Below are 24926 nucleotides of genomic sequence, written 5' to 3'. Positions count from 1 at the left end.
TATTTACGAAAATGAACTCTATTCTAACGCAATAAGGTACTAAATTGGTTGCATAATACACAGAGGCAAATCCGAGCCGAGAGGGATAGTTCGAACGGAGGCTGTTTGTCTCTTTCTAACACCTTGCCAGCATAAAAAAATGTTGTGATCAAAAGTTTTGTCTTCCCAAAAACAATTGAATCACTATTTTTATCTTATTTTAACAATTGTAAGTCAACAAATTAATAACAATCGCATTAATTTATTCGTATTTATTATTAAAACATAAACAACATAAATTTTTATTTTGCTTTTTTTTATTTTCTAGCGGTAACCCTGAACATTCTTGGCGCGTAATCAGCATTTAAAATTTTGTTTTTTTTGTATTAAATCAATTTAAACTATTAAAATGGTGAAAAAGTGTTGCGTTTCTACTTGCAAAAGTGAATCCTATGGTGGTTGCAATATATCGTTCCACAGGTTAGCTAATAATAACATTTTCGTAAACCAAACAACTAGGGTGCCCATGAATTCTTGTAACGAGTCAAAATATGGGTGATGGATTTTAAAACTGTTGTACTATTGTTATAGCTTCCCAAAAAATGAAGAAAGGCGACATAAATGGCTCAGCAGTCTATATATGAAGTAGAAATACAAAAAAAACAGTCTTCACTTCGAATCTTCCTGCTTTTATACTGCTAATTTCCGCTAATTATTAAAAGCCTTTATTAGTATCTTAAGGTCACAAACTGCGTAAGTTAAAACTTCAATACTAATCTGTGTTTAATAATCTTAGCAAATTCGGATTTGTCTCACATAGCTTAATCTCATAGTCACCCTATTAGAAAGGGACAGACAGCCTCCGTACTAACTGTTTCACTCGGCTCGTTTTTTGGGTTTATATGCGCAGTCCTGTTTACTAATATTATGTCTATGCGCAACGGTCGCTTTATGACCGGTGGAAAGTAAACAAAGGAGTTTCGATCCTTGGAGAACTTTTTGGACTGGTTGGAATGGCAGTGGAATGTCAGGATACTTTTGACTGAACTGAAAATTTGGAATGAAATGTCAGGATATTTTTGAACGACTTCAAAAAAAGAATGTTCTCGGTTGATCTGTTTGTGCCTACGTATGTTTGAACGCGATTATCTCACGTTTGACTGATTTCGATGCGGTTTTCAGCATAGTACCTATTCGTCATACTTAGGAGAAGGTTTAAGGTACCTACATTATTTAAGTAACAAGTTTTTGATTGATTATGACGAAAAAGTTTATTGTACTTATAATGCTTATGTTTGTCACGACTCAGCTCAGTCTTTATAAAGTAAATACGAAACTCAAACGCAGGAATCAAACTTCTGTTAAAATGAAACTTTCCTTTCACACATTAATGGTTGAGAAAATGAGTTCAGTCTAGAAAAATAATAATCTTTCTCATGGTAAGCTGGACTCATCTGAATGACACTTCGACACGAGTTGTGTAACGTTTCCTATCATAAAATCTTCTCACATTAGAGCGAAAATAAAAGTGAGAAAACAACAAGAAAATGAATGGACTTCATACAATCTTTGACCATATTCCGAATGCAATTTTTAAATTAACCTTTTTTTGGTGGGAAATCATCAAATGACTCCCGCTGTGAGTGCAGCGTAGGGAGTGTTAGACTCTTACCGACTATAACCCACCATGTTCCTTCTTAAGCCCTTTGAGTACCAGGGCTGCGGTAACTCTTAGGAAGAATCCTTATAGACAATTTATTTCGCGGCAAAGTGAAGGCAAATGAGTATACAATGCTTGTTTGAAGAACCATGTGTCAACGCCTTACGGTTTCTGTAGTAAACATAGACAAACAGTAGCTTGCGAAAAACGGTATATATCGGATGAGTCGATTTCACTTTACGGAAATAGGCTGTTAGCACGTGTTTGGTCGCGAATTTGTAAATTGTTCTACGAATAAAGGTTTGTGTGGTAGTGTCCGCCATTGTTTGATTTCATTTTGGAATTTAGCACTTTCTTTTATTCTGCTTGGGCAGTATTTTGACAAACATGTTATTTGTTCGCATTATTTAAATTCCTGATGAACGTGACATAAATGATAAGTTGAACTGTGACTTTTTTTTTGTTTTTGTGGTATGATTCCATTACATTTCGGATCGTATGACTGATATTGAATATTATGTTATCAAAAATCAAAAATAAATATAAACACATTAAATTAGATTTGTGTAGAAGTGGCCTTTAAACGTGGGTGTGTAGCAGTATAGCAGACTATTTTTACATCTTACGTCTATAAAAATAAGGAAATCGTAAATCATTATTTTAGTATAAGACCGCAAGGATGTTGAGATACTTATAACTTTGAAACCAGCGAGTATTTGCACCTTGAACACTGATTTTTGTAAAATGCATGTATGCCTTGACTTTTCTTTGTAAGTGTAGGTAAGTACTGGTAGAATACAAAAACAGTCGATATCGACTGTACATGAAAATAAATGGAAGCTGTCTATAAATAGGTGTCCAACCCATGGTGGTAAAAAACCTTTAGAATTATTATACACTAGCTGTTTTCGCCGTGTCCTGGAGAAACTTCAGATAAAATATAGCCCCCATGTTACTTGGGAAAAGTGTACCTAGCATTTTAACAGTGAAGGAATTTTTCGAATTGGTCCAGTGGTTTGGTTTCAGAGTTTAGGCTACAAACAAAAAAGTTTTTCCTCTTTATTAAAATTTTCTTAGTAATAGGATGATAGATAGATGTAACTGAAGTGCCTAAATCAAGCATAAGTATTATATGCACTTGTGTCTTAAATAAATTCAATAAGTTTATTTTATTAACCTCTGATTCATGTTTCGCAATGCGGACTTTAGGTTCTAAATCTCGATTTACAGGAAGATCTAAAGACTAGGTGCAAAGTTTAGTCGTGACCATACATTATAAAATATACATTAATAACAGTTCTACACGATAATGTGATTTAAATAATACACTTACACAGGAAACGATTTAACTTCGAATTTAATTTACACCAATATAATAAAGCTTAGGAAACATTATTTTGTTTGTTTGTAAAAGGCCCCGAAACTACATAATCAATTTGAAAAATCCTAACACTATTGGAAGGCTACACTCTTCCTGAGTAACCAGGCTAGGTATATCTTATCCAGGTACGGGCAGCAGATGCGGGTGAAACCACGGGAAATCAGCTAGTTCTCTCAAATAGACAGAAGACGAGCATTTTTTGTTTGTGTTTTTTTTTTTCAAGATAATCAAGTTTTAAATATAGATGAGCGGCGGACCGTAGATACTGGTTCATCCGTGAGAATTGACGTTAATCTATCAAATAATAATTATTTTGTGGCAATAAAATAACACAATCAGACTTATTTTATTATAGTTTAGTATAAACAAGTATATGGGGATTTTCCTTTGCGTATGTTTTTATTAGGAAGCTTTGTTTACGCATTTATAGATAGTTATTAAAGTTATAATAAAACTATAAATTTTATGTTTTCATACTTTTCCGTACATTCAATAAATCAGCCATTAAGTAACACTTGAAATACTTACTTACCTTTAGTTTTGTAAACTTTTTGGACGATTTTATAAATCAGATAAATTATACTTAATTTGAACATTGAAGCTTTAAATAAAATTATTATCAATGGATAAACCCATCCACACTATTATCTTACGTTCAAAACCAATTAATTTCGAAAAAAAACAACCGCTTACTTAGTATTAGAAACATAATTTGTAGCTTCAATAAAATCTTCGGGGTATTTATTAAGTAAAACCCATTTTTTGTCACTACTGTTATTTTAATTTATGTATCATAGGACAACCTGCATCAGTCGTGGTGGCCTAGCGGGTAAAGGACCAACCTCTCAAGTATGAGGCCGCGGGTTCGAGCCTAGGTCAGGCAAGTACCAATGCAACTTTTTACAAGTTTGTATGTGCTCTCTAGGTATATCTTAGACACCATTGTGTTTCGGATGGCACGTTAAACTGTAGGTCCCGGCTGTCATTGAACATCCTTGGCAGTCGTTACGGGTAGTCAGAAGCCAGTAAGTCTGACACCAGTCTAACCAAGGGGTATCGGGTTGCCCGAGTTACTGGGTTGAGGAGGTCAGATAGGCAGTCGCTTCTTGTAAAGCACTGGTAGGTACTCAGCTGAATCCGGTTAGACTGGAAGCCGACCCCAACATGATTGGGAAAAGGCTCGGAGGATGGAGGACAACCTGCATCAATAAATTATTATTTATCTGTGCAAATTGTATTACGGTAATCGCGTGCGGGTAATAAGTATCGCCCGCCTTTTTTTGCAGAACAATTCTATATTATCTATGCTATTAACAGGTTACATTATTATACGCATTGCTTTAATGCAATTATAATTATTGTAGACTTGTTTATTATGATATGTACTTAAATATATTGTTGCATTAATAGAATTAATAGTAGTTGCGATTACGTCTGAATTTATATATATCCGTGATCATCATCATCATCAGCCTTTGTATCGTTCCACTGCTGGGCACGGGCTTCCACTCATACGTAAAAGGATTGAGCTTTAATCACCACGCTTGCTCAATGCGGATTGGTGATTATACACATCATAGTCCAGGCACAAATTACTTGGTCTAGGTTCCCTCGAGATGTTTTCCTTTACTTTTTATCATTCATGGTATATTCGTAAGAAAAGCGAGAGGAAGAGAAGCGGTAGGAAAAGTGTGATATCGCTATAATTTTCCTCCAACATTCCTGAAATGATAATGCAAGATAGTTCTTCTAAAGGTAGATAAGAAATAGCGACTTCATATCGCTTTCAAGAAAATTTTACGCGTATAAACCTAAGTGTTGTTTTCAACCCATTTGCAAAAAAAATATTTATCATTTTTCAATCACATGGAAATATAACCCATCCCATAATAGGTAAAAATAAAATGTGTTGATAAAAATAAGCTTTTGTTTTGAACATTCAGAATTTAGAACATCTTTACAATGCAAATCACGCATCACATTATAGACACCGTGATGTGTGTTCCCGCGAATAAAATCACCATTTATACGTTTTTCTCGCTATTTGTACAATGTTTGTTAAATGTAGTTATCTTTAGATGGATTTTAATTTAACAGTTTTCCATGACGCATGTTTAATATATAGGTTCTAGTTAGCGTAGTCGGATTAAATCGATATTTTGATATAGGAAGCATTGATCTTAGTTGGGCGGTGAAATTAATTTCGATATGAAAATAAATGACTTTTAAAACTCCTCTTAATTTACTTTCAGTGCTAAAATTATAGAGGTATCAATGAAGCCTTAGTGCCAAGGAAATGCTAGAACTGTTAATTAAAATCTAGAACGTGGCCCATCGTAACAAAGCCATCATTAAGATCTGCCGCGGGGTATATGGCATGTCTATTTATAGTAGACCTAAATCTATTATCATTTTGTGCAATCATCAGACGGCAATACGGAAGTTTCTCATTTACCTATCAAACGTTTTATTGACCGATGATTAATGGCCCATACCAATACTCTACTTTGCGAATGAATGAAAAAGGAGTAAGTATTCATTGATGTTCCTTTTTCAAATGCGGTTTTTAATAAGATTCCTTTGCCTTACGAAAAAAAGAAGAATAATTCATTGTTTTTTTTTTATTGTTTAACAATTGAATTAAAATCTAAAGCCGTGGGATTTTAAGATGAACATACTTTATGATACTTCCTTATGATTATTAGAATTATGCTCCAGACTTCTTATTCAAGATGTAATCTGATTTACTAGTACACAGTCAGGTTTCAGAATTAATTAGGCACTCTAAAACTAATAATTACCTAGGTATTTTAAATTTATAATACTTTAACAGGATAAAAAGTTAATTTTAAATTCTTAGGATCACTTAACAGGTATTATCTACATATTACAATAAAACGGTTATTTCCGACACTCGTTGCCGTGTGCTCTTTGCAAAACGAATAAATATGTGGGAAAAATACATCATGATAAAAATTATTATAATATGCATATTGAAAATAACAAAAAAATCGGGTTTGAATTAATTTTTATCTTAATTACAGTTTATCTGAAATAAGATGTTCTAGCAAAAACAATAAGATCATCAATTAGCTCTACAATCTTGCATTTTGTTTTTGGTCTAGTGATTTTAAGATCTATTTTTGTGGGGCTAAGATGTTTGGGATCAAATGCTGAATCGACCAAATTAAATTCAAATACAGGCAATATTTAATATTTCCCTATCATAAATTGTGTTCTTATTGTTTTACTTAAATATATATAAGACAGGCATACCTAATGTAACAAATACATGGAAATAATCTTACCTAGCCAAAAATCAGTTTTTCATAGAAGTAAGTCATCTTGGCGTGGGATGCCGGCTTAGAATTGCGCTCCCCCCAAATCATCCCGTGGGTGTCGTAAGAGGCGACTAAGGGAAAACCGGAGGTCGGGCAGCAGCGCCCTCCGCGAACTGTACACGCTCACTGCGATCGCCAACCCGCCTGCCAAGCGTGGCGATTAAAGGCAAATATCCCCCCAAATGATATTCACAGAAACCAGGCCCCCAGTCCCCGGCAGCTCCGCTATCCCTGGCGCGGGTAGCGGTCAAGGTAACGGCGGAGCAGGGGGTGCTAAGAATCTCCGGAAGAGATCCGGCTACCCACCCCCACGACGACTGGCCCTGGTAACACACAACATACGCACATTGAGGACTGACGAAAGGATCTGCGAGCTGGAAGAGGAGTTGAGCAAGCTACATTGGGACATCATAGGGTTATGCGAAGTCCGTAGAGAGGGAGAGGACACCGTAACCCTGAAGTCTGGTAACTTGCTCTACTACCGGGAGGGCGACCAAAAGTCCCAAGGTGGTGTCGGGTTTCTCGTTCACAAGTCCCTCGTAAACAACATAATAACCATCGACAGTGTGTCGAACAGGGTGATATACCTAATACTCAGAATATCTGAAAGATATTCGCTGAAGGTCATTCAGGTATATGCACCGACCTCGTCACACTGCGATGATGAGGTGGAGACTATGTATGAGGACGCAAGTAGGGCCATGCATAGTTCCAAAACCCACTTCACTGTTGTTATGGGGGACTTTAACGCTAGGTTGGGCAAGAAAAGCGGTGATGAGTTGAGAGTGGGGCAATTTGGGTATGGGCAACGGAACCCTAGGGGACAGAGGCTGGCCGACTTTCTGGAGAAAGAGGAACTCTTTATGATGAACTCTTTCTTCCAGAAGCCGCCTCACAGGAAATGGACCTGGTTAAGTCCCGATGGTTTCACGAGAAACGAGATAGACTTCTTCATGACCGACAAGAAACGGATATTCAGTGATGTCTCTGTGATCAACAGGGTTAAAACCGGTAGCGATCACCGAATCGTAAGAGCCTCACTGAATATCAATGTTAAACTTGAAAGGTCCAGTCTGATGAAGTCTACGCTCCGACCTACTCGGTCCCATATTCAAAACCCGGAAAGCTTTCAACTCGAGCTCTCTAATCGCTTTGCTTGCCTCGAGAACTTAGTGTCAGTGGACGAGATCAACGACGGGCTAGTGGAAACTGTCCGCACGGTAGGGTCTAAGTTTTTTAGACCCTGCCGTAAAGATAGAGCTCATAAACTGACCGACCAAACCTTAAACCTCATGGCTGAACGACGCTTGCTACAGTTGCAGTCTTCCCACGACGCGAAGTCATACAGGCAGCTCAATAGACGCATATCCAAGTCCTTGCGACACGATCTGCGTCTCTTTAATACGAACCGTGTTAAAGAGACCATACAGCGAAACCAAGGCTCCAAAGTGTTCGCAAAGGACAAGTCTATTGGGCAAAGCCAGATGACTAAGCTGAAACGGGAGGATGGCAGCATAGCGTCGACCAAGGCAGAGGTTTTAGGCGAGATCGAGAGGTTCTATGGACAGTTATACACTTCGGTCGCAAAGCCCGTTGACAGCTTGGCAGGAGATCCAAGAGCCAAGCTGTCCCGACATTATACCGAAGATATCCCGGACATCAGTCTGTACGAGATTAGGATGGCCCTGAAGCAGCTTAAGAACAACAAGGCGCCGGGTGAGGACGGAATCACCTCAGAGCTTCTGAGAGCGGGTGGAACACCGGTACTTAAAGTCCTCCAGAAGCTCTTTAACTCCGTCCTGTCCGAGGGCAAAACGCCTGAAGCATGGAGCAGGGGTGGGGTGGTGTTGTTCTTCAAAAAAGGTGACAACTGCCTATTGAAGAACTACAGACCCATCACACTTCTAAGCCATGTTTATAAGCTGTTTTCAAGGGTTATCACGAACCGTCTCGAACACAGGCTTGATGACTTCCAGCCTCCCGAACAAGCCGGTTTCCGAAGAGGCTTTAGTACCATAGACCACATCCATACGCTGCGGCAAGTTATACAGAAGACCGAGGAGTATAACTTGCCATTATGCTTAGCGTTTGTGGATTATGAGAAAGCCTTCGATTCGGTGGAAACATGGGCGGTACTTGAGTCACTCCAGCGATGCCATATTGACTATCGGTACATCGAGGTGCTGAAGTGTTTGTATAATAACGCCACCATGTCGGTCCGAGTACAGGAGCATAGCACGAAGCCGATTCCATTGAGAAGAGGCGTAAGACAGGGGGACGTTATCTCCCCGAAACTGTTTACCGCCGCAATGGAAGACGCCTTCAAGCTCCTGGAATGGCAAGGACTTGGCATCAACATCAACGGCGAATACATCACTCACCTTCGGTTTGCCGACGACATCGTAGTCATGGCAAAGTCGATGGAGGAACTCAGTATGATGCTCGAGGGCCTCGACCGAGTTTCACAACGGGTGGGCCTGAAAATGAACATGGACAAGACGAAAATTATGTCAAATGTCCATGTTCAGCCCACCCCAGTCTCTGTTGGAAGCTCGGTACTCGAAGTTGTTGACTCATATATCTACCTAGGACAAGTAGTCCAATTAGGTAGGTCCAACTTCGAGAAAGAGGTCAACCGCCGAATCCAACTCGGCTGGGCAGCGTTCGGGAAACTACGCAATGTCTTTTCGTCCGACATACCTCAGTGCCTCAAGACGAAAGTCTTTAACCAATGTGTGTTACCAGTGATGACTTACGGCACCGAAACGTGGTCTCTCACTATCGGCCTCATCTCAAAGCTCAAAGTCGCTCAACGAGCTATGGAGAGGGCTATGCTCGGAGTTTCTCTACGTGATCGAATCCGAAACGAGGAGATCCGTAGACGAACCAAAGTCACCGATATAGCCCACCGGATTAGCAAGTTGAAGTGGCAATGGGCAGGCCATATTGCTCGCAGAGCAGATGGCAGATGGGGCCGAAAAGTGCTGGAGTGGAGACCACGGACTAGCAAGCGCAGCGTAGGACGTCCACCAACGAGGTGGACAGACGACCTTATAAAGGTCGCCGGAAGACGCTGGATGCAGGTCGCTTCCAACAGGTATCTGTGGAGATCAAAGGGGGAGGCCTATGTTCAGCAGTGGACGTCCTATGGCTGAGATGATGATGATGAAGTCATCTTGAAATTATTAGTCAAACAGGAAAATTGATTCGAAGCACATTTCGTAAACAGTTTCATATTTAACAAAAACCTGGGAAAATGGCGGCTTGCTAAGCTATAAAACGGCTAGACAGACATATAGAAAGAATGTAAGTAAGTTAGAAACTATAAGTAATGTAATATCAGTGAAGGGAACAAAGTAATAGGGTCTCGGCCGAGCGCTACCTCTTTGGAATAAACGTTTAACTTGAGAGAGACTGAGTATTAGGAAAATTGTACCTTTACTGCAATGAGCTCGCGATACAGAGAATGTAGGAATTTTATTTTATTTAAGTATAACGAATTTACCACGGTTTGATACCAATTACTTAAGTAATAAATGTGTGTAATGAATTATTAGTTTGGTTTTAGTGAGCTTCTTACACAAAAGCTTCTGTTGGAAATAACTTAGCAGCATATTTTTTAAAATTACTTACTGACTAGACATGGGCTCGTTATACACCTGTTATCCATATCATTTGGAAGATTCACCCCAACTATAAACGAATTGCAGAGAAAACAAAAAATAACAAGCGTTAATTCGCACTTTCTGCAAACTCAGATAAAATTACCGTTGAACAAAATTGGCAATTATGAAGATTTTCATTGAAGTCATATCCTGGAAAATCTGTGTTGACATTAAGATAAACAAACCAGTAAGTAGCATTTTAAACAGAGACAAGATTACTTCTTATTTATTCAAATTTTGCGTAATGCAATAAATAAATACGTTCTACGCATCCAATACATGCGACCGCGCACCTGCAAAATACAGGTGCATCATATTTATGCACAATATTATGCTATTAGACATCAAAATCGATGAGGATAATAGTTTAGCATGAAGTCTTCATACATTGTTGTTATTATCTATTTAAGCTTGTTCAACCATCTTTATGGTTCTTATTCAACGTGTTAAGAACACTTACTTCACTTAACTTTAAAAAAATATCTGATATTGTTGTTTTTTTAACCAATCTCAACTTTAATTCATTGATTTTTAAGAAACTGTGGCAATTTTCCTCTATTGACACCCTGTGTCTATTATTTTCTTTATCCTTGGATAACGCACTGAGCTGCTATATTGTTCTGTACATACCATAATAATTACCTTTTTACGTTTCTTAATTATACCAGTAATAAATTATTTGTGAGAAAATATCTACGCACTGTCACTGTGTTTTCCTAGTTTATGACAATATGGCGGTAATACGGAATTTTATTAAAAGTTGCTAAACTTTTACGATATCAATTTTATTGTTTTATATTTCAGCAATATATTACCGGAGCAATTATGATAGGTACCTATCTTTTAATTGGAAGCCATGGCGTCAATTATAATGGGCGTACGTTAGGTAGCAGGTGCCAACATATTTGCATGTTTCTCCAGAACTGGGTAATTAGTATCTATAATAACTAGATAATAATTAATGGTGGAAATATCGATGCATGATGCATATAGGTATGATGGTCTTCCTACAGAGCTGTGAAACTAAGCTCTGCTATTGGAAAATATGTATGTAAGTACTTCTTTTGCCAAGGAACATGGCAGGGGGTTAGGTGCATTGTGTTATTATGTCACAATTATTTTTCACGAAAAAACCCAGTAGTAGCCTAAGTTAACCAAAATATATTTTACTCGTAATTTTTTTGCCTTGCAGGTGTTTATATCAACTACGGCAAATTAATAGGGGCAAAAACTTAGTTAGAATTAAAACTGGTTTACATCTACGTGTATTTTTATGAGGCAGGCTCCATCTACATCTTAAAATAAGTCCAATATTATTCGTAGATAAAGTCAAACATTATAGTACTATAGTAGAAAGGTTCTACTACATTAGTAGTCCTTATAACAGTAAAACCAGTTAGCATTTTCGCACGTGCGGAATCAGAAGCGGCCATTTTAGGTAAACTTTCACTGCTTCTTGACATAAAAGTGACAGTGACACAGCATAATGATTACGTAAAAAATGTGTCAAAATTAAATGTCAAAAGTGAGAGGTTCTGAGAAATTATAAATCTTATAATCTTAGATGAGTTATTAACTGGCCGAAGATACATGGCTTGAGAAAATAACATTATGTTCTAAATATTGAGGCGCCAGAATTACAATATTTAACGGTTTGTGACTATTATATAATCCAATTTACTGTTGGGCTATACTTGTGTTTATATAACCTGTGTTTTAAAGACAAAAGCATTTTTTTTTATTTTTCCAACAAAGATCTCAGATTGAGTTTAAAAAATACGAGACAGAGAGTAATATACATAGACAATCAAAAAGGGACAGACAGACAGGGAAGGTGTTATTATGACAATAGGCATGATGACAGTAATCAAAAATCATTAAAATAATATATTTATTAAATTAAACTTGAAGCTTGGAATATAAAACGCGCATTGTTTTCTTTATTAATAATGTGATTAATATGTATTTTTATAAAATAAAATTACGAAATAAGGCAATCCGCCATGATATCTTGAACACCAATCAGAGCTCGTGACGTCATTTCTCAAAACAACTCGCGCGAAAGCGCGCGAACGTCACATTTCGTTATTGTGAACTTCCACTGCGATCTTTGTTTTTAATTAATTAATTGTTTATAACACGAGTTATGAAGCCCGGATTTATCAAGGCAAACAGCGCTAATTTGCCTAGAATTGATATCATAATGCTGGGAAAGTTTTTGGCATCAAATAAAGATTTTTGTTCAGCTGAATTTAGAAATGTTAAAACTTCCATGTAAGTATACTAGTTTAATTAAAAAACAATGAGAGATGAAACCTAACCTCGAAATAGTTATTTACATTATAAACTATGCTAGAATCTAGAGAACTATGTAATAACTTACATCAAAGTGATCTTCACAAAAATAAAGTTGTACCCTGGGCAATATTGCTTTTGAATCTCGCCTTGCAAGTTTAAGCCACTTGTTTCGTATTTTTTTATTGTGAGGAACGTGTACACAAATAACTTATCAGGAGTTGTTTTGGATGTGTTCTTACAGTGGGGGACCCCACAACACCTCTGCCCTTTCGAATTCATATTTAATAACACAAAAAACTTAATTTTTGCACGAGCGTTGTTTACTTGCGTCTTGTAATTTCAGTCGTGACGTCACAAGTGACGACATGACACTGACAAGCGTTTTCGCGCCCGATTCAAAGTGGACAGAGAAAAATGCAATTATTTGATAAAAAAAACTTCGCATTTTCTTAAAATTAATAATTTTTCATATAAAATAGACGTATACCTACATCATACAAAGGAATTTAAAAATTTGTCATCATGCCTATTCTAAACTAAGCAAGTAACTAATTAACACAATACCTTTAAACCTTTCATTACTCAGTTAATTTCATTTATGTCAAAACGGTACAATTTTAGTGTCACAACCGCTAGTTGCTTTGACATACGCCATAGAGCGTAGACTTAGAGGGATAAGAAAAGTAGACTGCATACGTTTGGGCCAAACTTCCCACGAGGTTGCTAAACAAATAGAAAAGTATGACAAGAATGCTTGTCTGATGAACTGGTGACCTCACACTTATGCTCCACTTCATATGAATTCTAGCTATTTAGGATGATGAATTATGGATTTTATTGGCTAAATGTTTGTTTACAAATGTTTGTAATGACCGCTTGCGTGGGTTTGTAAGACATTTTCTTTAGTTCAAGATTTATTTGAGAGCTTTTTTTTGGACCAAACTTTTGATTCAGACAATACTAGAAAATAAACGAACAATATACTTTTTTGATTTCCTAAAAAACGTTAAAAATTCAATTTTGTTAAAAAGTGTACCTACATTATGTAAAATGACATGATGAATTACTTACCTCAATTAAATCTGAAGCTGTAAAACTCAATTATGTTAGCTGTAATTTTTTGTTGCATATTAGCATATTATTGTCTAATTGCTAATTAGCATAAAGATTCACAGGTTAACACAATAACGAGCTCGTATTATCATTATTTAATTATTGTATCTTATGTTATAATCGGAGGTCAAGCGTGTGACGTCCACCAGCCGGCGTTTGGATGATAATTATCAGTTTATTGTTATTTTTTGTAGTTTTGATTGGCTTAAAAATTCACGTAATACATTATTTTAACATTTTATAATTTTTTGCTTTGCGTTTGGAAATAAATTTGAATAATGAAAAACCAAGAGAATTTCCCGCAATCTTTTCATGTTCACATACGCCAGATGTTAAAAAAATATATTCGTGGCTGCATGTTTTGCGGCTTATCTTTTTTATCTAAAATCTTCTCACTATTAATTGGCGCATTCTAATTAGTGTTTACAATCACCTCCCGAAACTCATTATGTAACCTTTTCTATGCCAAAACGAATCATTTTGCTTCAGCCAAGCTACTTCAGCGCCAAAATAGCAAATTTCACCTTGTAATTAAGAAGTAAATAACACTTATAAACCTAACTACGAATTCATTTGATTGACCTTTCTCGAGGAATTGCATAATGTTAAGGTAAAGCATCCGTTTATAAACATAATGTGGTTGCAAACTGCAGTTCCGATGTTAAAAAAAAAAAAAAAACAATTTAGATGTTGTCAGACAATTGCTTGTTGTACAAGATTAACAACAAAACAATTGAACAGCTGATTATGTCTCCCATTTGAAACTTAAGTATAGGGATACCGAATGTTTTGTGCAGTTGACATCTGTCAATTTTTAAAATGGAAAGTCCACCCCCACCAGTCCAGAATTCTTGGGGAAAATAGCATTTTTTGTGTTGACTGGCAAAATTGTCAACTGCATCAAAAAACGGTCAGACCATAATGCTTTAATCTAAACAAAACATTTTTTATTATTATTTAAAAGTAGGTAAATTTTACTTACTTTTCAACGCTTTTCCCTCAGGCGTGCACCGGACAGCATTGATCAAACAATCCACATAGTTCCTAACTAATCTTTTGTTAGTAAACACCGCATCTACGTCCAAATAATCATATCTTGAATCGTATTTAGGCATGTTCACCATATCAGAAACATCTTGTCCTGCGACAGCATACACAAGGGCACACACAAACAATACCGCACGCATTTTTGTATATTTTTAAGTACTATTTTTGAAAATAAAACTTATTCACATTGTTAGTAATGGCGCGAATTCGTTTGGCGTGGCGTGCGCGCGCGCCGGGCAAGCGTGGTGTTGTGTTCGCGCGTGAGAATGACGGCTGGTTATAAGGTAAAGGTGCGCACGCGATCTTTGAGATGTGATGCTTTCTTTGATGCAGTTTTGGGATGAACGGGTTTTTTAGCTAATTTTTAGAGCCTTTGAGTTAAAATTATTTTAATATTTGCTCATGAATTTTGTTATTAATGATTTATTGTTTAGACTCTTACTATTTACTATTAGATAAATAGATATACCTACAGTAAAAATACATAGTTAAGGTGTGTTTTTGGTACACGCAATCCTGAAAAATTCGTACCTCATGATTAAGAAATAATCTTGATAAAGAAGAAATCTTGCAAAAACTGTTTTTGAACTTTTCTTCAGTTTGACACTGAACTTCAAGAAAGTAATTAAGTAAATGTTTAATTAATTATTTTTAAGGTAAAAGGTCAGCTACCAAATCCGATGAATACGGTGATTCACATTGGTATTACAATAAAATATTTCAAGAGCAAAATAAAAAGGTCAATAAATACAGAGATATCTCCTTTTCTGTGCATTGGAAAGCTTTAACTAAGGCTTTACAGAATAAAAGTCTACGTTTCCGGCGGAAGTGGCATTTAAAGAAAAAAGTATTTAAAATCCGAATCTCTGTGATGTTAATTTATTCCGAATGTGTGTCATTGTCGTGGTTTTGAGAAATGTTTATTTATTTAATACTTTGTAAGTGAGAAGGTACTTTAACTGTTAATTTGCCGTTTCCTTGACAAAGCTTTCGTTAAGGAAAAGTTATGTGATAATTTACTTGCTGACATGAAACCTATATGGAAGGAAACTTTAAACGCCTCGATGACAGGTGGTATGGTAATTATGTTTCTGAGAATATCATCAGTAAAACATTATTTTTTCATACTTTTTGATATTGTGGTGTTTTTCGAAAACGTAACTAACATTGATTATCCAATCTAAGTTATACGTAGGTACATAAGTTTAAGCTGTAAGTAAATTTACATATTTCTAATAATAATAATGTTATTAGTCTGTAAGCCTGCTCTAAGAACAATAAAAAAAAAAAAACTGACACTATATCAAAACTATAACACAAGTCACTTAAAAGTAACGGCAGCACATCAAAAAAAGATTGCTCTCCAATCTCAGCCGATTTATCGCTAAACCAGTTGCGCTCGCGCCGTTTTGAAAACACTTACCCACACTAGGAAGCTCTATTGTCTACGATCACCGGTACGGAACCCCATGTATTTACATAAATTAGGCTAGCCTGTGTTTCAACAGACTATATGCGTGTTGCCTGAATGTCATTTAGCAAGGAGGTTGATAATTTTGCATCGTTTTTGCAACCTTATCATATAGATCTACTCCTTACGTGCAACCTATTTGGATGTCGTTCGTAATTCGAAAGTTCCATTTCATTTAGAGTAAAATTACTAAAATAAATTATGTCCAGTATTTATTAGGATACTGAGCTGAGTACTTAGTTTTTTTTTGTTTTGGATTGCCCGACTTAAAGATCGAGTTGAAGAGGTCAGATAAGCAGTCAGTACAAAACACTGGTAGTAAGTTGCGTCCGGTTAGACTGGAACTCGACCTCAACATAGTTGGGTAAACACTAAACAGATGTGGCCTTACTACAAAAACTTTAACCCCTGTTTTACACTTGTCTAATAAAATTTTGGCTGCAAAATGAACCGTATGTCAACGTCATAATTTGACATTTTTTTAGACAAGGCATAAACTGACGTTTAAAAGTTTTTGTGGTAAGACGGTTATGGCCTTACCACAAAAACTTTAACCACTGTTTTACGCTTGTCTAAAAAAAATGTGTCTCCAAAATGAACCATATGTCAACGTCATAATTTGACATTTTTTTAGACAAGTCTTAAACTGACGTTAAAAAGTTTTTGTGGTAAGACGGTTAATGATTAAATTGTTTTGGACAAAAATATAATGTTAGTAAATTATGAATATTATGTGGGCAGGCTACAAAGCATTCGTGTGCTTTAGTTACCTAAATATACCAAGAAGTAGGCCCCTAACACCTGTAATTACATGTACCTAGGTATGCTATTTTGCGTGTAATGAGTTCTGTCTTTAACCGTTATGCATTAATTTAAAACTAAATATCATGTAGATGTTGGTCAAACATTTATCATATTTTTTAAGTAGAGAAAACTAGCTACTTGGCATTCTACTGACCAACAATCATTAGCAACTAAGTACTCAGAAATAATTAATGAAAAAAGCTAGAGAGAGGCATGTTATTTTCATTACCGTTAGGAACCTAATACTTCACTTCTTATTTATCCTATTATCAGTTATTTGTCATTCAGTAGTACCTACCCATATTAAGAAGTTAGTTTTTGCTAAAAAAAAAAACTGATAACAGAATAAGATTGTTTTTTTGCCAGAAATATGCCTATATATATATGAAGCAATACTACTAAGCAAGAAAAGATACAGATGAATATTTAAAAAAATATATGTACTTACGACGTTTTTATACGGTTAGCCTCACTGTAATAAATTAAGCGTAACTCTGACGCACTTTACTATAAAAAAGTGTAAAACATTGTACTTGTGAACGCGTTTTCATTTCAATCATTAATGATATAAACTTGACTCTTTTCAAGGTTCTTTTTATATAGGCCCGATTTTTCACCGCTAGGTAATTTTTATCTGAAGAATATGTTTGACGTTTTGACAGCTTGTCTACGGAAAATATGTCAAACCGCTATATTTGTTCCTCAGGTAGAAATTAAATGATGACTGAAAATCGTGATACATAATTTAATGTGCTTATAAAATCAGTCTTAACTTTCTTTAGGTACCTCGTAAGTAAGTGTGTATGGTATTAAAATGTCTGGAGTAACTAAAATAAAAGTTTTATGTCGCCATCCCAATTATTTTCTTCGTAGATCGAGGTAACAATAGTTACTTAGTTTTTTTTAAATTATCCATTAAAAAATAGTACCAACGAAATGCAATATTTGTAATCACAGGCAGGCACCAGTTAAAAATAAGTGCAATTAATTATTACGGTTTTTGCTATGGCGTGGTCTATTTTTACAGATACTTACTCGTATCCTAGTAGGTAACTACTAGGATAAATCCGGTACTGACTTATTTTTTTTATGACGCCTGGGTTTTCTCGTGGATTTGACATTTAATTCAGCATTTGTTTGATATAATTAACATGCCCGGCGTATTTAATGTAAATAAATAATTCAATATCAGGTTTTCCCAACATTTTCTAGTTTGACTACCTACTTAGATATTGATATCAACATCGAAAAAAAAGGGTTTTCCAAAAAAACTGTTCACTTGGTAGGTATATTTTTTTACAAAAGATCAGGCATTTTAGTGATTTACATAACCTGCATCTCATCATAAATTATAATATTTCATAATCATATAAAAAACTAAGTACGAAAAAAATATGAGACATTAAAAAAAATTACGATTAAACCTTGAACTGCATTGTAGGGACGAATTAGAATTGTATTGTATTGTAGAATTTCGAAAATGAATAACTTTGAATTGGGAGTAATATTTCCACTTGACATTTTCGCGCCAAGTTTTACGCATTTTAACTTGGCAAGCTGACAGAGCCAAGTACATTTAGCACTTGCACCTAAATGAGGAATTCCGTTCTTTAGAAAGTTGGCCACATACAACAGGACACGCTTGTTTACACAAATCTTTATAGCGATCTCGATTTTCCACTGCGAATCCAGAAATAATAAGATTTTATAACACGTTTGTAAGTAAATCAAAAGTATCACATTTTCGTTTGAAAGTTCACCACGAGTTTAACTAAGAAGTATGTAGTTCTGAAAAGATCGTATATCATTTATAAACTTTTTACGAATAATCTTAGTCTGTGGCTGGCCATTTTTGGCAAAAAAATCTTCAAATGCCATTAAATTTGTTTTTTTTTTTAATTTTATTTTTCGATTCCAAATGGCCTCTCTATAAATTTTTCATCTATTTCGGCCAGCAATTTTCTTTGAACATTGAAAAGTTTGTAAATGTGACAGATGAGTCATAGTTTAGTAGATTATTTTCCTTGGCCTTGTAGACCAATAGTAAGTATAACGTTACTCAATTGATTACTCATAATTTATTTTAATTGAAACTGTCAACATTGATTATACTTATTATTTATGATAAGCATCTGACTTATTGCGCGCAAATTTTTTCGACGTGATAATTATTTATGGACACAGGGCTTACTCAAAAAAGAGGTCTTAAAACACAGTTTCATTTGAATTTTAGTACATGTAAAGGCTAATGGGATTTCGAGTAATAAAAAAGGAAACTTTTGACGAAGTGCAAATTATCTTTGCGTACCATTTTTTTAGTTAAAATTGATGATGAGTTTCATATTTTCTTTTGAAAGCCCAGTTACCTGAGACATAAATAAATGATAACAAAAAGTTTTTCAGCAACGAGTTTTTGCTATCAACTAATTAGCCAATAAATATAATAAAACTAATCTAGCTATTTATAAGTATGCGCCTGAATCACTGAGGTTCGGATTTTCCCGTCCACTATTTTTATAATCGAAATAGGTTAGGTATTTTGATAAGTTTGGTTTAAAATTCTCAGAAAACTTGATCATCAGATGTTCCTTTTTTAATTAACAACAATTTAGTATCACTAACTATATTAATTAAATTCCTACAAATAAATATCAATGGCTAATTGATTGCACTGTTTTAGAAAAAAAAAAACTTCAATTAGTTATATCATCAAAGTCATGAATTAAATCACTAAAAAACACAGCATGCTTACTTGAGTTAAATTGATTTCATTTGTAAAATACTTAACTACTAATTTTATAGATTTTACGATGATTGTATTTTATAGCACTTATTAAATTTTGAGAATATATTTTGAATATAAAAACAAATTAGGTAATGTTTGCAACTCTGTTATGTAATACTACTACATATCTATACTTAATACAATAATAAAACAAAGACGATTTTTTATTCGGCATCTCTCAATTGTTTTTACAAGTTGACAAGATTTTACAAAGGTTCGGTCACTCAACCCTGGCGAATCGACCCGGTAAAACAAATAAAAAAACAAAATGATATCTGACCAGTTCCAAAAATAACCACGTCTTGTTTTGCTTTAAAAGGAACAGGGATATTTTTAAAACTAAAAGTATCCGCTCACTTCAGACAAAACAGTCGGCCAACAGTCGGCCGATGGTTGGTATTTTTTTTTAAAGAAAATCCTGATTCCAATCAAAGTTTTCAGTCGGCTAGATACCGACTATCGATATACGACCTGATCTTTGTAATGTGCGTACAACTCGGTAGAACCATTCATCTTCATACTGATTTATGAACCCATATAATCTATCGGAAGACAAAAAGTTTGCAGTGTGCAGATACTCTAAATTAAATACTTTTTACGCATCCATCAGAGCTTATAACGCTTAATTTTCAAAGATAATAATAATTATTGCTTGATGGAACCTTCATTTGGAACTTCAAATTCATTTACCTTGTTTTTTGGACTAAAACAAAAAAATACTATGTAGATTAGTGTTATACCTGTTGAGATTCTGAGGACATGATATAAATTAATCATTGGCATTGTCAGAGGCTGTGTTTCGGAGGGCACATCAAACTGTAGATCCTAGCTGTTATTGAATATCTTTGGCAGTTGTTACGAGTAAGTAGTCAGAAGCTAGTTAGTCCGACAACCAGTCTTACAAGGAGTATCGGGTTGTCCAGGTAACTGGATTAAGGAGGTCCGATAGGCAGTCGCTCCTTGTAAAACACTGGTACTCAGCTGCATCCGGTTAGACTGGAAGCCGACCCCAACATGGTTGGGAAAAAGGCTCAGGAGATGATTAGCATTATCAGTGGCGCCGAAATGGCGACGAGAAAAGCAGTCGTTATAGTTATTTGTAAACAAATACTTCTATTAATGTTCTTTTTACAACGTAATACCGTTACCATTACATGTTTTATTTTTACGGCCTCTGTTTAGATATCAGACTTTTGATAGTTCATTCGATGGTAGCCAACAATTTTTATTATTCAATATTTGGTCTCTAACGGAAATATCCTTATCTATAAATATAATAAATCTGTAAAAAAACTGTGTCTGTACATTAAATATAAAAAAAAAAATAATTGGGTGGGGTTTAGAAACAGTAATGGAGCACAAATCAAAAAAAAAATTCTGTCTGTATGTCTGTATGTCTGTTTGTTTGTACACGCTAATCTTCCGAACTACTGAACGGATTTCAATGATTTTTTCTTTGTTGTATCAGTATTAAGCCTGGTCAACATATAGGCTATAATTTATCTTCGAAACTTGAAGACCTGATGCAGAACTCCAACAGACCAATAAAACTATAAGAGATACAAATATAGTACCGTGGCAAAAATTGTTTCATTTGATGAGCATTTTCAGCTGAGATAATAAATTTTAAGATCTGGAACACCTGATGTGGAACCCCAAGAGCCCAGCTTCTCTGTACCATATACAGGTATGACGTTTTAGCAAAAGTTGTTCAATTTGATAAGCACTTTCTATTGACTTATACAAATTGAAGATCTAAAACATCTGATGTGGAACTCCAGGGGCCCAGCTAGACTATAGCATATAGAGGACGTTTTAGCAAAGTTGTTCAATCTGATAAGCACTCTCTGTTGACTTACAAACATTGAAGATGTAAAACACCTGATGTGGAACTCCAGGAGCCCTGCTAGACTATATGAAGCATATGAAGATATAACGTTTTAGCAAAAGTGGTTCAATCTGATAAGCACTCTCTATTGACGTATAAACATCGAAGATCTGGAACACCTGATGTGGAACTTCAAGAGCAATACTACACTTGAACTGTATAGAAATGAATGTTATGAAATAGGTATGGTGAATCAAAAAAAGTAATTAGTCCGTCTTTTAGATAACCCTAAAATAATGGACACGCATTTTTCTTTTCTCTCTCACACAAACAAATAATAACGAAGATACAACAACGCTTGAATTTCGTGTTAAGTCACTGCTTAGTACAAATTTTACATACCTAGACGTGGCGTCACGAGCCCCCACTCTCTAACTTTGTTGCGTTATATCTCATTATTATTTTGTATGTCTCTTCCAGATCTCGGAACTACAGAGTTCCGAATTTTTGGGAGGGAAACGTGGGGCCGAAGCCAACACGCTGAAGTCCTTTTGAGACAACTTTAATGAAATGGTGACACAAAACCGACGATTATCCCTTTATACACTATAGAAATGAATCCAAGGACAATCCCCGGTGGACGTCGTTAAAAAAAAGACAATCCCCGGTTCTGTGCTAAACTATTGCTAACTATGGAGGAAAACTACTTGGGCTATTGTGATGGGATGTTAGTGGATGACAATGTATTAGGTACATGTAAAAACGGCAGGTGGAGACTCGCCACCTCACTTACTGGGCCCCCGGGAACCAGTCACTGAATAGCAACAAGAGGGCAACAGGGACATGAGCAGCTAAAGGGTGAGGATACCTCGGCGGACTTTAAACGCAGATTACGCGCTCCCTGTGCTTACCATGAGGCACCTACCCTCCGAGCAGGGCTACTAATCCTGCTCTAGCGACTCCACTCTGGACGGCCAAGCCAAGCCAGAGGCGTGAGACCTACCCCCGTCATGGTTCACTCCGATCGGCCGGAGATGGGGGACAGTATACACTCCCTGGAGAACTCAGTATATATAGCCCCGCGGGTTCGCTACTCCCCGTCATCAGCCTCAGATGTCCTGCGGTGCCTATATCTCATTATTATTGTCCAGGTCAAGAGCCTTTGTCCCAATTATGTTAGGGTCGACTTCCAGTCACGATGCAACTGAGTACCAGTGTTTTACAAGGAGCGTATCTGACCTCCACAACCCGGTTACCCGCTCAACCCAACACCCCTTGGTAAGACTTACTGGCTTCTGACTACCCATAACGACTGCCAAGAATGGAATGTTCAATGACAGTCGGAACCTACAGTTTAACATCCCCTCCAAATAACGGTCATTGGTATCCAAAATATACGTAGAAAGTACATACGAACTTAGAAAAGTTGCATTGGCAGGCACTTGCCAGACCTGGAATCAAAGCCGCACGCTCATACTTGAGAGATTGGTTCTCTACCCACTAAACCACCACGAATTCCACTAAATCACCACGACTTTGTCATCTATTTAATGTTTTTTTATGTAATATTTTTGCCACACACAACTTAAATGCGGACTAATTAGAATCACTACTTTTATCCCTATGGTCACGTCTATTGCGACTATTCACATCTTTGATTTTGCTGACCCCGTAGTAGCTGGCATAAGGGACAGGATCCGCGTACGAAGTCGCGGGCAAAAGCTAGTGTTTAGAATAAAATAAAAATGTGATTGAAGTTTAATTTTTGGTTTATTTTGAATTCTAAATAATATACTAAGAATGTGTGAATTACATAGAAAAATGCGGGGACAGCAATAAAATCAAGTGATGCTAATTTATCACATTTACAGTGCAAACATTGATCGCAAAAGATAAAATCGTAACTTTGTGTAAAAAGCTCATGCGCAGTGCATAGAGTTTTATACAAAGGAGGCACGAAGGTATCAACAAAAGAAAGTTGCAATGTCGCTAAAATATTCAAATAACATAAACAAGTGTAGCCTCAAAACAAACGTTTTAAAAGGAGTGTTTGTTATTTTTGGGATATTTTCTTTTCTTTTCGAGTGAATGACCTGCATAAGCTCTGAGTTCGCATTCCAAAGACAATTCCAGTTTTTATATTCTTATTCGCAATATTGCAACTTGAATTCAAATGGGTGATAAAAATACCTCTATGCTTTAATAGTTTTCTCTTATTAAAATTAAATAAATATATCGATTCTCAACATTCACACTAAGAACTAACTTTTTTAACATTATCTACTGTCTTATGTATCGTCATTGTGTTTTGGATGGCACGTTAAACTGTAGGTCCCGGCTGTCGACCCCAACATAGTTGGGAAAAGGGCTCGCAGGATGATGTATCGTCATTACTAATTAGCCTTTCAATTGACCTGAAAACGTGCAAATGAATATATCTTCTATATTTAATTTTTACTTTTTCATAGATTAGATGGTTTTGAAAAACAGATTGCATAGACATTTTTCTGTGCGTGCGCATAGGTATTGTAGGCTATTGTACCTATTATTTTATCACAGTGCCAGCATTTCGAAATAATAGTAAAGGATTGTTATTGTTCGAGAAGTCAGGAATCTTAATGAATAACATAACAGTTACTAATGACTGGAAAAAGCTACACAATGCATATTTAGGTCTGATTAAAATCGAATGTAATTGCTCAACGTATATGTCATTTTAATTAATCGATGAGTACAGTAAGGTCGGTTATTATCAGTAAGAAGGTTTTATTAAGATCGATAACATGACGCTTGGAATAAAATTGGCGGCTGTATGACATCTTTGCGTCGGTGATGGAAATAAAAATATCGACAACATGGACAGAACTTAAAATAAAATAAAATTCACGAATGAAGAGCGCGATTGACATTTATTTTTTTACGAAAGTTGAGAAAACTCCACTTTTTATATTGATTAATAAATAAGCATTTAAGTACCTATTCTTAGATACGAGATACTGTGTGTCTCTTTTCCATCATGTTAAAAACCTTTATTTTTTAAATGATCTTTGTGTCAGAACGTAAACATTGTGGGAGCTTCTTGGGCTCTTGGAAAAGTTTTGCATATTTGAATAAGGTTTACTTCATAAAAACTGGATTTCTGTATCACATTTACTTACATCACTATAAATACATTTTTGTTTTATTGATCCTACTCACTATTCCCCACGGTTTCATCCGCTACCTGTAGAGATATAGATGACTTAGGTACGTAATAATATTTTATTATTATTTGTTAGAAGATTACGTAATTAATATATAAAAAGCAGTTTATAAAGATTAGTGCTAAAACAGTTAAACTCATTCGTATTCAAGCAAGCAAGATAAACGGAAGCGGTGATTTGTTCATTTTATCTCGATGCGACGTCATCTATCAGTGTTGCCTAGCAATTATAATGTTGCCACAGCAATTAACTGGCTCTATGGCGTCATGACTAATTTAGTAGCACCTCATTTGTTATATTGCGGTGTAGAAGCATTAACATAGCTACACGTAACTTTAACATGATATAGTT

At 35.7% G+C, this 24926-nt stretch overlaps 1 protein-coding gene across 1 annotated transcript in view; it reads right to left on the bottom strand.

The window, feature by feature from the left end:
• The window catches only part of LOC124638351 (actin cytoskeleton-regulatory complex protein PAN1-like), a 40697-nt gene extending 25983 nt beyond the window's left edge, over positions 1-14714 (bottom strand). The window contains exon 1 of the mRNA XM_047175293.1: positions 14420-14714. Coding sequence (XP_047031249.1) covers positions 14420-14624 — 205 coding nt within the window. The 5' untranslated portion in view covers positions 14625-14714. The remainder of the gene's footprint in view (positions 1-14419) is intronic.
• Positions 14715-24926: the final 10212 nt, after the last annotated feature.

This window comes from Helicoverpa zea, chromosome 17 (genome assembly GCF_022581195.2).
Source record: "Helicoverpa zea isolate HzStark_Cry1AcR chromosome 17, ilHelZeax1.1, whole genome shotgun sequence".
In the NCBI taxonomy this organism is placed as follows: domain Eukaryota; kingdom Metazoa; phylum Arthropoda; class Insecta; order Lepidoptera; family Noctuidae; genus Helicoverpa; species Helicoverpa zea.
This window is presented reverse-complemented; position numbering and strand designations above follow the sequence as displayed.